The sequence below is a fragment of the Seriola aureovittata genome, chromosome 11 (assembly GCF_021018895.1).
Source record: "Seriola aureovittata isolate HTS-2021-v1 ecotype China chromosome 11, ASM2101889v1, whole genome shotgun sequence".
NCBI lineage: Eukaryota > Metazoa > Chordata > Actinopteri > Carangiformes > Carangidae > Seriola > Seriola aureovittata.
The window spans coordinates 4,045,463-4,059,199 of NC_079374.1; the positions used below are offsets into that span (position 1 = coordinate 4,045,463).

Genomic DNA, 13,737 nt, shown 5'->3' on the forward strand with positions numbered 1-13,737 from the left:
TTGAAAATACTTTTCATCATAATTACCTGCATATATAATATGTGGGTGTAAAAGGAGTTTATGCACAATCCAGTTTAGGTTATATGTTCCATATATATATATATTATGTACTTTGTTCAGCTGTATGCAACAGCAGGTTATTCTTAACAATGTATGAGTAAAAGAAACTAACATTAACAAACTAACATGTCATTAAGTTCAAAGTTTTTATTGTGATATAAATATAGGATCTACTTTTTTTTTTTTTTTTTTTACTTGTCTGTGTTTGATGATTTTGAAACAAAAATAATAAACACTGTCTTTGCAGGAGATTTTAGCTTTTTTCTGCAAAAACATTGTTGATGGTGTTGTTTTAAAGAAAATTAACCACTCAAATAATGAGTTAAAGGTGACATGTTAGAAAACTAAGCAGAAAACTTTGACAACATGGGTTTCTTTCTGTTTTTCAAAGCTCTGTACTAATACACAACCTAATAAACAGCAAACTCTTTAGTCAGTTACTCGTGCAAAATCCTTTTTCACATTTTATCCTTATCCTTATTTTAAGTGCTCTACTCTAAAGTATGTTGGCATCACAGGAGTAAGGCTGCAGTATCTGAAGTGTAACAATGAGTTTAATAGATCTCTTAAACCATGGGTAGAAAAAAGCATAGATCACTGGATTTAGACAGGAGTTAAAATAAAGCAAAAAGACCACAAAATGTGAAAATGCTACACTCCTTAATGCGTCCTGACCCCCAAGAGAAGGTGAAAAATAAGGACAGAAACATATTAGAAACACAACCACAACAACACCAAGGGTCCTGGCTGCTTTTCTCTCAGACTTATTAGCAGTTACACCAACTGAACCCTGGAGTGTGACAGCTGCAATATGAGACCTCATTGCTCGAGCCTGTGACACCGCCACCACAAATACCTTCAAATACAGAATTATGATTACAGTAATGGGGCCAATAAAGGTCAACATGACATCAACAGCTCCTGTTATGAAGTTAATAACAACTACACACTCTCCATAGCAGGAATTATATGTATCTGGATGTTTCAGGAAGACATTTAGTATCACACCGTTATACATTACAGAACAGGCCCAACACAGACAAACACTGATTTTAACTCTTTTTAGAGTGACCTTGGTGGGGTAACACAAAGGGTCGCAAATGGCCACATATCGGTCAACTGATATGAGCACCATGTTTCCTACTGAGGCAGATGTCAGGATAAAAGAGCTAAAGTAAAATAGTCCACATATTAAGCTCCCTAAGAACCAGCAGCCCCTTATGAGGAGGATTTGAACCGGCATCAGCAGTAGGCCAACGAGGAAGTCTGAGACAGCCAGAGAGAGTAGGAGGAGGTTGGTGGAAGTGTGGAGCTGCCTGGAGAGAAAGAACATCATCATTGAGCATATTATTCTATCCAGCAGTTGTGAAAGTCCTAAAAATATTATCTGCTACAATTAAATATACAATTCAGATACAACAATACAGAACATTCGCTAACATTTTTGAATAGCTAGGATGTGCTCATCAAAGGCCTAGACATGACAACAGATGCAGCACATGTACTAGTTTTGAATAATTCTGTGTCTGTAGTGAAGTTGAATTACAACACTCATATGATTAATGCATTCACTGATGGTTATAATAAGAGAGGTAGTAGTTGTAGTAGTAAAAGCAGTATGTTTAATCCAAAATGCAAAACATGTACCCTTTTTAGAATTTTTTCATCTCAAAATGATATATTTTCATAAAAAGCTGTAATGTAACAATATCTATATTGTTTGTTAGCCTACTCTTGAGACACTTTGATATTAAGAATAATAAAAAAAAATGTTAGGTTATGCTTGAAAATTCATGCCTGAAGTGGGAGATAGAGATGATGACCAGCAGGTTGAGAGCTGCAGTGAGCAAAGAGATGCAGGACAGCAAGATGTAAAGGAATATGGTCTCAGCACGATGCTGCAACGGCTTCCTGCATGAGGTATTTAGGAGCTGTGGAAAGCAGAGTTCACCTCCTTTCCAGGTCTCCATAATCAGAGAGAGAAGGAGAGGGGAAGCTGCGAACTTCTGGCAGCTTTCTGACCAATGTTCTGTATCATAAAGCTGATTTATCTGGCTCCTCCTTCTTTTCCTATAACCAAAACAACTGCATCTGTTCTATGATGTGATTATGAAAACATTTACCATGACTTTAAAGCATGACCTTGTGGACTCCTAAACTATATTGGATTTTTATAGTTTCAACAAAAACCAAAGCAAGATTTAATAAAATATATAAATACATAATCTATCATCACTGTAACACCACAACAGCAATGTTGAGCTATTTCTAGGAGTGCCTTTTACGTGCAAATCCTCCTTGTTTTGTCATTCATGGAGTTATTGAAGTTTTTTGGTGTATATAATGCCTAAGCAGAGCTTATTCCCCAGCCTATTTTTCCACTGTCAATGTTCAGCACAAACAATCTTGATACTCTGACACTGTAATATTAAAACCAACTTTGAACACTTTCTTCAGGAATGTCATCAGTAGCCTTTTAACACACTATTGTGTATTGTCAGAAGCCTGTAAAACAAATTTCATCCTCATGGTGGTGCTAGAGGAAAAGATGAGATAACCAAAGCCATTAGACGTTTCTGCTGGTGTTATGTAGTTATGTAACATTATGTCTGTTGCATTGTGTCTTTCTGTAGATCCAACTCCCCCCAGCTCACAGCAATAATCTGTGTAATAATTGGCAGGCACCTGACCAGTTCATTTTTAAATCCTATATGTACATAATGTGATACAACACAACTATGATTGAAGTAGTTTGAAGGAGTACTTAACAAAATTGATGTTGAATGAAGATGACATTTTTCTGTAAAAATATAATATTGGATATTCATGTAAACAGGATTATTATTATAGACCTCAAGCTCTGCAACTACCTTGTACACAGTTTTTTAAGCAGTAACTTTTTGTACCTAAAGAAACAGTCATGTTTAACATGCTTGACATCACATTTCTGACGTAATTCAATGAGTGTTTGAACTCAGGAATATAACAATTTTTTATTCATGTAGCACTTTTCTTAACAAAGTTAGAGTGCTTTACAGAAAGAAAAAGGGGAATTAAAAACAAGAGAAAAACAAAAATCATGAAACAGAAGTAAGTTAGATGAAAATATTGTCTGAAAATAAAATACAACAAAATAAAACAACAACATATCAAACATTCATAAAAGCTTTCCGATAGAAAAATATTTTAGGAAGAGGTTTAAAAGATACTAATGATGTAGGCTGTCTGATCAAGATTGGGAGACTTTTCCACAGTTGGGGGCTCTGACAGCAAAGGCCCAGTCACCTTTAGTCACCTGCTGAGAGGTTTGAAAGTTCTTTCAATTGATTTACTTTCAAACAGTTTTCAGTGCAGAAACACAATTACAGAAACTGAAGAAAATGATATGATTTAATCTTTATTGAAAAAAATACAGTATAACCTGTTAGCTACTATATAGGAGAACAGTTAGATGAAGACATATTGATGTGCCTACTAAAGGCCATGAGAGGGCACCCAAGCGAACTGCAGTAGTAAATGATACAGCACAGTAGTTCTGATTACAAAGGCCAGGTTATACTTTCCAATCTGATGAACAACCCCTATGATTGTGTTTACACATTAAATAAATGATCAGATCTGCTGAAACTTAGTTTCTAAATGGGCCTGGATTTGTTGGACATAATACATCAGTTGATCAAGGATAATTGCGTCAAAATAGGCTGTGTGCACACGTACATGTTCCCTTATTTCAAATTCTACTTAAAGCCAGTTATTACATTAAATCAGCCCCTTATAATAGCACAGTCACTCACTGATCAAATAACAACATATCAAAAGACCTGAAAGGCCTGAATGACTTCATATAAATGCAGGACCAATAGTCAACCAGCAGATGTCACCATGTTACTTGCATGAAATGTCCTGCAGCAACAAACTACTTTCAGCACTGTTGAAAGCTTTTTTTCCCTACATGATTACCCTTTGCCCTGGAATAAGTTGCAAATGCTTTGTGAAATCTATAGCTTCTTCTACTGCAGGGACCTACTATTAAAGAATGTGTTAAATCATAGAGGTAGTTTCTGATTCTTAAAGGATATACACTCACTAAGCACTTTATTAGAAACCCTATATTGATACTACGTACGGCCGCAAGATGCTGGAATCATTCCATTCCTGGCCATGTTGACATGATTGCATCACGATATTTCTGTAGATTTGTCAGCTGCACAACTTTTTTTTTATCTACCATAGTTAATTGCTTTTTGCTTTTAAAACTGTAGGTGAACCAATGCCAACTCCACTGCATATATAAGTCAAACACACAGCGGGCCCAGACATGTACACAAATCAGACACATACATATGCAAAAATTTGAATAAAATAACATCAGATAGCTGCTACTTGTGGATCATCCCACACTGGCCTTTTCCATGTGGGCAAAGAAGGTTTTCCAAAATGGTCGAAAACCTCATAAATGAGTCATTCCTCAAAAACGTTTTTCCATCTGTATGACTGAGATCATGTCAGCCATCTTTGAAATGAAGGAGAAATCAGCCATTTCCATTCATGTAAGATTAGCCGTTTGGTGACATACAGTTGTGTGGTTTTAGGGAGGTGTGCAGTGGTTTGTGGGCCACCATTAGTTAGGATGGAAAACTTAAGGTTGACGTTGAAGGTTTTGTGCAAATCAAGAGATAAGATTGCCACCCCGGAGTTCCCCCTGCAGTTGACATAGATAGTATTGAGGAGGCGTCTAATATCAGAGAAGGTCTCCAAGCTGCTGTGCCAGGAGCCCCCCCAGGTTTGTCCCCCAGTTAAAATATTTTTTGTCTTAATTTTAAGAGGATATTATTAATTCGACTGCCATGCCATTGCCATTGCCCATGATGCAATTGTACTTGAATTTAAGTTTCATTATCTTGTTATAGTCCTTGTGAGATTTCAAGACTTGGTACGCCTCTCAAGAATGGGGAGAGTATTCACAATTTCTCTTTCTTTCTCCTTCTTAGCAGCAGACTCATATGAGATAATGTCTCCACAGATGTCTCCACCTTGTTGTCTTGCAGAGTGTGGAGTCAGACAATTTGCTGTTATCTTTAATTTCTATACATTTTTGTAATTTAGTTGTAATATTATCAATGTATATTTTGTCAGTAAGCAGGCAAGGGTTGAAATGCCAGGAGTAGCATTGTCTAGTTAGGGAAAGATCATTGTTATGGGGCTATGGTAAGAGATTAATATACTCTGGCATTATGTATTAGTAACATGAGAGATTAAACAGGAATCGACCAAAAAGTAGTCTATTCTACTGAAAGATTTGTGAACACGAGTTCTCAGAGTAATTTGGGAATCAATGTAGAGACCAATTCAGTCAGTCTACCGTCCTCCTCTATCCCTACGATATTTGTATCATGTCTCCGGGAACGGGCTTCCAGGTCGAGCCCGAAGCAGGCTGTTGTGTTTCGTCAGCTCCTAGTATTTAGCTTGAAGTTCCTGCATGTGTGCTGCAAGGTCGCGAGCAGCCAACTGTTGGTTAGCCATGCGGACCTGTAGATCAGTCTGTGACGCTGCTAGCAACTGAAAGTTGGTTTCAAAAACATTGAAACATTCGTTAATGCCACGCCGAATTGACTGAGCCATCTCCTTGCATAGTTCTTTGCACATTGCATAGGTTTTATCTGGAAGCTTGCCTGACTCGGTGGAGGGGTTGCTGGCTGAGCTATTGTTGGTATTCGCGTCAGCTCCAGTGACTTGATCGTCAGAGGTTTTGGATTTCATTTCTAATCATTTCTAATCGCCTGGTCTCTGAGGTTTCCCTCCTGACCACCACACGCCTCAGTTCAGCAGCCTCTGTTATCCCGTTAACACACTCCCATAGTGATTCTTCCACACTATGACAAATGAATTATGAAACAAGAAACAGGCCTAATACTGGACCAGTTTTGGAGGTGATACATCTGTCATCTCCAAAACTGGTCCATGGGGTAAGGTTCAATAAAATGCTACATTTCAGTTCTATGTAACGCTGGTTATACATAATGTGACAATAAGTGCATCCCAAAAGTCTGCAAAGAAACTACCTTACTGTTACTGTAATTTTAGGAACAGCAACAACAAGCCCAGAGGTGATGTAAGCGAACTGTAATGAGAGTCATTAGGTCCTCTGCCGTGACCTCCCTGGTGTGTCACCTCTACAGTGGTGAACAGGCCTTGGGGAACAGGACTGGCTACAGCAATGTTTTATACAGCTAATTACTGGCTATTACATGGCTACTGTGTGTTGGCCTCATGGGATGTTCCACTAAGCAAACAACTCAAACTTATATATATATATATATATATATATATAGATAGATATTAAAAAATATCCCATCAGTTGTAGAGAACTATTGACCCCACACACTACTGAAAAGTCAGATACACAATATGGTCATTACAGTCTAAATTGTCAACATTTCATCATCCTCAATATCACTTGAGATTAATTAAACAAACTGCACAACAAGTCTGGGCATCAACTCAAACAAACAAGTAAAACGACGGGGTCACTGACAAATTTCAGAAAGGCCCAGTTGCATAACAGAAAAGGCTGCGAGTCATTCTTTCTCCAATGAGTCCTCCACACAATTATCAACAAAATACATATGATTGTTGAAAAATTATGTTTGTTTTCTGATTTGCCATCACTGTGGTTGTTGTTTGGTTAGTCATAGTTAGGATTAAAAGAGAACTGATGTCACTGAGCAATCATTTAGCATGCATGGTATGTATCTCCTGTTGTTTCCTTTTAACCTCTGCCTGCTCCTGAGAATGCCTTTAAAGTAAAACTAAATACTTATATATTGTAAACAATCACGTCACAGTTTACAGGTCTGTCATGACTCAAGACAACTAATACCCTTTTTACACAAAAATGTGTGCGCATAAGCAGGTTTTTAAAACATGGGAGAAAGTTTTTGGCCACATCATCCAGTCCTGATCTTCCCATTATAAGTCAGGGAGTCACCATAAACAGTAGGACTCATCCTGTGGGACCATGAATGTCCATTCCATATTTAATGAAAACATCATGCCAGTAGTGCTGGGATAGATGGATGGGCAGATCAACAGACTTTTTGTAGATTGCCATTATTCAGGTTAATTGACATGGGGTAAAAACGTAAAAACATGTTTTAGCCACTTGTCAAAGTCAAATGCCCACTGAAGAAAACCAATATCAGTTTCAGTGTACGCTTTATTTTGTATATTTTCACTGCTTTATCTTGCTGTCAAACAGCCTCAGATGATAGGCCAAAGGTACCACAGATCAAGAAACCAGTCATCATAAGCTGTACGCAGTCAGAGTAACAGCGATGTTTCGAATTTTGAGAGGCATGTCAGTGTATCGGCCGTAATTATGTAATTGCAAAGCCCACCTCAAGAAGCATATAACAGGTCTCTAAGACTAATTGGGTTATTCAGACCTACTGTAATGGCAGGTAAGGCGATGTGGGCAATGTGAAAACATTCATCAGGAGAACAAAAGCTAAGGCAGAAAGACAGAGTTCAAAAACAGTCTATGGGTGAAAAGAACCGGCAGGCAGAACAAGAACAAGGCTGCAATTCCATGCCAACTATTCAGTCAGTCGTTTGGAAGTTCCTAAAAATATGCTGTTGAATTTTTGGAAGTTCTCTACACATTATTTGAGTATTAAAACAGGCTAGGTCAGGGTGAATTAGTGTTAGGAAGAGGAATCCCATGTGGAACATAATGATGAAAACTCAAAAAGGCACTGACAAAAAATAAAGGTTGGATGAGTGATGTTTTGTCTGCTACAGCGGAAAAACAATTCAGCAGAGGAGATGTGAGAGGGAACACATAAATCAGCAGTGTTACAGAGAACTTTAGTCAGAGAGCTGACAGAGCTCAACAGCTTCTCTTCTTCTCTGTACTGATGGAGGCCTTAGAAGAAGTTGAACTCTGCTTTCCACAGCTCCACAACGCCTCCTGCAAGAAGACAAAGCGTCCTCACTTTGAGGCCATTATGACTTACATTATACTGTCCTCCATCTCTCTGCTCACCGCAACTCTTAACCTGCTGGTCATCATCTCCATCTCACACTTCAAGTAAGGGACACGTAAGCATGCATTGAATTGAAAGAGATTTTTATACATGTCAGAGTTTGATGGAAATTAATTTTATTGTATTTTAGTCATTTCTTGTGTCCTATAAATATAATCATTCACATACAGTGATTTTTCTGATATGTGTGTTTTGTCTCCATTTCCAGGCAACTCCACACCCCCACCAACTTCCTCCTTCTCTCTCTGGCTGTCTCAGATTTCTTCGTGGGCCTCTTAATGTTTTTTCAAATTGTGCTCATAGATGGCTGCTGGTTCCTCGGTGACATCATGTGTGTTGTGTACCTGTGTGTAGCATATATTATTACCGCTGCCTCAGTAGGAACCATGGTATTAATATCTGTTGACCGTTATGTGGCTATTTGTGATCCTCTGCATTACTCCACCAAAGTCACTCAAGAAAGAGTTCAAGTCTGTGTTTGTCTGTGTTGGATAGGTTCTTTAGTCTTTCAAAGTCTGATGGTGAAGGAAAATCTGGAAAACCCAGGCAGGTATATTTCCTGCTCTGGTGAGTGTGTAGTTGTTGGTAACTACATTGCTGTATTCGCTGACCTGGGTTTGTCCTTTGTTGCTCCTGTCATCACCATCATAGCTCTTTATACGAGAGTATTTGCGACGGCTGTGTCTCAGGCTCATGCCATGCGCTCTCACAAAGTAGCTGTCACACTTCAGGGTTCAGTGACTGTAACTTTTCAGAAATCTGAGCTGAAAGCAGCAAGAACTCTTGGTATTGTAGTAGTTACGTTTATGATATGTCTCTGCCCATATTACTTTTATGTCATTGTCCTTACAGCCCAGGACATCTTGCTCAGTGCTAAATCTGCTGCCTTTGTGATATGTCTGTTCTATTTTAATTCCTTTCTAAACCCTCTGATATACGCGTTTTTCTACCCCTGGTTCAGAAAATGTCTTAGGCTCATTGTTACATTTCAGATACTGCAGTCTCACTCTTGTGAGGCTAACATACTGTAGAGAGAGAGAGGGTATGCTGACTAAGATAAATACTATGAAATAAATATTATAACTATCCAAGTTGCAGAGTATTAAAAAATATGTTTGTTCAAAGTGAAAACATGCCTCTCTTTTAATTGAATGCCTGATATGTCACAGAAACCCATGGAAATAGTGACCATTGTGAGCTGTCTGTGCTCAGTTTTACATTTCAAATATATATATATATGCATATTTTACAGAAATGGAATCTACTTTAACATTGCAAGTATTTACGTCTGCAATATTTTTACTCATGCCACACCCTCAGCATTTATTTAGAAAAGCAAAGACATATTGGCACACTCCTTGGGTTAAGACTAACAGCAGTTATAAAGACATATCTTAAAAGTTTTCAAGCTTTAGTTGCTCTAATATGTTCCCATTTTGTTCAAGAATTGAAATAAATGTATTTATTTTTCAAATAACACAAGAATCAAGTAGTAACTACAGTACTACTTATACAAGTATGTGGAGGGGGCACATACAGCAGGAGATGTTTAGGCCTGAAATCTTTATATGAGTCTGGGGTCATGTGTTGATAAATAAATATTGCAATATATATATGATATTAATATACTATTATCGTTATTATTATAATTATTATTGGTAGTAGTAGTAGTTGTAGTAGTACTATTTCAAATAGTTAGCTGTTAAATAATACCTTGTCTACTCTCACTTGCCACTTGTTATTACACCTATACAATTTATTGTAATCCAATACAACATATCTGCTACATATTCCACATTTAGGAAGATTCTAATGTTCAGTTTTTGTTGGCACCGTTAATTCATCAATATGTTTATTAAGATAATAATAATATTCTGCTTCATTCCCTTATAAAAACAGGTCATAACTTACTACATGACTACCTCCATCTCCATCCCCATAACTGGCCTTTTAGCTCGCTAACCTTTTAGTCCATTGCCATGTTCATAATTGTATATTTGCCACTTGTTATTTTCTTGTTTTTGTTAGTATGTTAACATGTTCTTTTTACAATATATTTACATGCTTTCCTTGTATTTTACTTATTCTATACGTTTGTTAACTTTCTTTTATTTTAATTGTCCTTTGTACAGCATTTTGGTCAGCTCAAGCTGTGTTTAAATGTGCTCTACAATGAAGTTGACCACATATCCTTTAAGTATTTTTCCAATGCTGCATATTGGTGTGATGTCATCCAAGTACATAACAGGTTAAAAACAATGCCCCATCTTCTCTGTAAAGGCCAAGTAGTGTTATTTTCAAATACCAGGAATCTGCAAAGAGAGGGTAAGTTCCCATATGGAAACACCATGCAGTAGAGGGTATATTAAAACCTCTTTGACAGTCTCAATTAAAACTGAACATTAATATCTTTGTAAAGGTAAAACATACAGCTGATCCGTTCTATTGGTTTATTGCATTCGATTTTACAGGTGTGCTTAGTAAAGTGTCACTTTCAAAGAGCAGTGGCAGGACTTTGTTGTTTAATGCCCACGATTCCCTGAACACAGGCCAGTAATGCAGAGGTGCTCAATTCGAGCCACACTCTAATTTGTTTCCTTACTGGTTTAACCAGTTTCTGTATGCAGGCATTAGCATAACATACGTGGTCTGAAGGGCCAATGTAGAATCCATCCGTTGGGCTTTTTGCTGTCACTGATGGCCTTGAGCAGTTCAGTCAAGTTTTGATGAAGCCCAATATGGGAAAATTTCATTGGTCAAATGATATTGGTGAAGAGGCCAAATTTTTACTACAGACCAAAATTTGCTGTTCCCTACTACAGATCCTTTTACTCTCTGTGGGTACACATTGTGCTGCATCGATCCTCCATCAATATAATTCTATTAAAAATTTTAACAATTGCATGTGGAACATTGCAATCACAGAACATTTCTTGCTCTTAGTGACATTGATAAATGTCTTATAAGTCAGCAAGATTGAAGCAGATTGAAGTTTTGTATTTAAAGCAATTACAGTTTTATTGACAATTTAACTGATGTTCACAATCTTGAGTGCAATGTATTTAAAGTGTAGAATTGAAATACTCCATGAAAATGTAGAGTTGAGATGTTTTTAATATCAACAGATTTTTACAAGCATGTCTAATTTTTGACAGTTTAAGACCATACATGACTGGATTTAGAAGAGGCTGAATGGTCACTACATACATAGACAAGGCAACACAGAGAGGATATGGAACTGACTTAAATCTCTGACTGATCAAAATATAGAAACTAGCAAAGACAACACTAATGATAGAAACTAAGTGTGGAGTGCAGGTATCCAAGGCCTTCATTTTGGTCTCTTTGGAACCTTTTAAACACACACGCAAAATTTGTATATAACTGTATGTAATATAACTGACAGGACCAACAACAGTCATAATAAGGCCAAAAACCAGATCATGGACAAGTGACACTGTTCTGTCTGGTGAACAAGAAAGTTCAACTACAAGGTGATGTGTACAAAACACTTTGTTGATAACAGTCCGACAACGTTTCATACGAATAGTGAAATACAATAAAACTCCAACCTCTACAAACGAAACTATCCAGATAACAAGTATGACAACTTGTACTTTCCTTTTAGTCATTATGGCATTGTAATGTAAAGGCTTACAAATGCAAACATATCTATCATATGCCATCATTGTCAATGTTCCAAATTCAACACCTACATATGAATGAATGTTAAATATTTGAAGGAAGCAGTAAAAGGCAGAAATGTCATGAGCCTCTGACAAAATGTGTACCATCAAACAGGGCAGCATAGACGTGCTGCCATATATTTCATTAACAAATAAACTACACAGAAATAGATACATGGGCTCATGCAAATTTCTGTTCATATAAATAATGATAATAACAACAGTGTTGGCTAAAATAACTGATACGTAAAATAGCAGTGCCAGAGTGAAATACAGGTACTTTAACTGTCCCATGTTCCCATACATAGCCAACACAAATGACACAATCTCTGTTGAGTTCTCCATTGACCTAGTAAAGCACAAGAATACATTTGCTGATTTTCCTTTTAAGTACATGTGGTAGCAAATATTGAAAACTCAAAGACTGTTAAAATCCAAGTGTTTCAACATTTAATGAAGAAAATTAATAAAATATATTTCTTACTTTAAGAATATCTGAAACCCTGAACATATAAGCAGCTATAAGATTTGATTAATTCATAGTCACAGAATACAATTTTAGGAAAGTATGGTTCTACTTTACTTGCTTATGTACTAACAAACTTGATCATTTTAGAAGACAGCATCACAACATTTAAAGAGAAGCTGTTATTAGGAGAACTATTAAAAAAGACGTAAGATAAATTAATGTTTGTGAGACCCATTTCCAAAGAACTATTAGATTTTGTGAACAATGTAATTGCAGTTTTGGACATACCATGTTGCCATATCAGTGATATCAAAACTTCACCTATGAGTCAAACAGAGTGATGGTCAACAGAAAACTGAAGACCGCTGTAACCTCCCTTCCCTACTGAGATGAACAGAAGCAGTTGCTAAACCTTTATACTGCTGTCCTGGCAGTAGAAACGTAATGCCAATTGAGACTTAACTATTTTTTTTCTTGTAGTATGCAGCCATGTTCACATGTAGAAAGTCCCAAGTCAAGCTCAAGTTCTAAAAGCTGAGTTCTGATTCCTAAATAAATAAGATTTGTCTGTGCTCTTCACCACATTTAATGGAAAAAATAACCAAATATAAATAGCCTTGTTAACCCTCGTATTATGTTAAGGGTCAATTTGACCCGTTTCAGTTTTTGTGTTGACAAAAGTACTGGTTATCCTTTTTTTTCCTTCATAAAATTTGGCGACTTTTCCTCATCTAGGGTCATGAACTGGTTTGTAAAATCTGGACACTTTGATGTGTAGTGGAGTGCCTGTGCAGAGTTTGTATACAAAGATGATGTTGCGGGTCATTTTGACCCAGAAGGGCTGCAAGGTCATAACATCACTTGTGACAACTTCTTTACATCCTAGCGCCTTGGAGATGAACTTCAGAAGAGAAAGCTGACCATGTTGGGAACAGTCAGAAGAAATAAGCCAGAACTTCCCAGTGAAATTCTGAAGATACAGGGCAGACCTCTGCATTCCTCAATATTTGCTTTCACTGAGAAAGCAACAGTTGTTTCATACTGCCCAAAGAGAAACAAGAATGTTCTTGTAATGAGTACAATGCACACAGATGCATCTCTGAGCAAAAGAGAAGACATGAAGCCACAAGTGATCCTGGATTATAACTCCACCAAAGGAGGAGTTGACAATCTGGACAAAGTCACAGCAACATACAGCTGCCAGCGCAAGACTGCCCGTTGGCCTTTGGTGATTTTCTTCAACATTGTGGACGTGTCTGCTTACAATGCCTATGTCCTGTGGACTGAAATCAACCAGCAATGGAATGCCGGCAAATTGTACCGACGTCGGCTTTTCCTGGAAGAACTCGGCAAAGCACTTGTCACTCCCAAGATCCAGACGCGAGCCAGGCCAGCTCGATCCCCAGCAGCAGCAGCTGTCATTGAAAAGGTCAAGCTCAGGTCACCCAACCAACATCCAGTGGACACAGGTGAAAAG

General features: G+C 37.4%; 2 protein-coding genes across 2 annotated transcripts; one reads left to right on the forward strand and one right to left on the reverse strand.

Moving 5' to 3' along the window:
* Positions 1-556: 556 nt before the first annotated feature.
* LOC130177856 (trace amine-associated receptor 13c-like) lies at positions 557-2,030 on the reverse strand. The gene is made up of 2 exons (XM_056389838.1): positions 1,858-2,030; positions 557-1,376 (listed from the first exon to the last, which is right to left on the reverse strand). The coding sequence occupies exons 1-2, from the start codon at positions 2,028-2,030 to the stop codon at positions 557-559; spliced, it is 993 nt and encodes a 330-aa protein (XP_056245813.1).
* A 5,946-nt stretch (positions 2,031-7,976) lies between these two features.
* Positions 7,977-9,136, forward strand: LOC130177641 (trace amine-associated receptor 8a-like). The gene is made up of 2 exons (XM_056389535.1): positions 7,977-8,149; positions 8,314-9,136. The coding sequence occupies exons 1-2, from the start codon at positions 7,977-7,979 to the stop codon at positions 9,134-9,136; spliced, it is 996 nt and encodes a 331-aa protein (XP_056245510.1).
* The last annotated feature ends 4,601 nt before the right edge of the window (positions 9,137-13,737 follow it).

What these genes read in the sequence shown, in the direction of transcription:
- LOC130177641 (XM_056389535.1), top strand. Translation starts at nt 7,977, where the DNA reads ATGGAGGCCTTAGAAGAAGTTGAACTCTGCTTTCCACAGCTCCACAAC. An exon ending in ATCTCCATCTCACACTTCAA is followed by an intron (nt 8,150 to 8,313) that starts GTAAGGGACACG and finishes CTCCATTTCCAG; the next exon opens with GCAACTCCACACCCCCACCA.
- LOC130177856 (XM_056389838.1), bottom strand. Translation starts at nt 2,030, where the DNA reads ATGGAGACCTGGAAAGGAGGTGAACTCTGCTTTCCACAGCTCCTAAAT. An exon ending in ATCTCTATCTCCCACTTCAG is followed by an intron (nt 1,377 to 1,857) that starts GCATGAATTTTC and finishes CTTTCTCTCCAG; the next exon opens with GCAGCTCCACACTTCCACCA.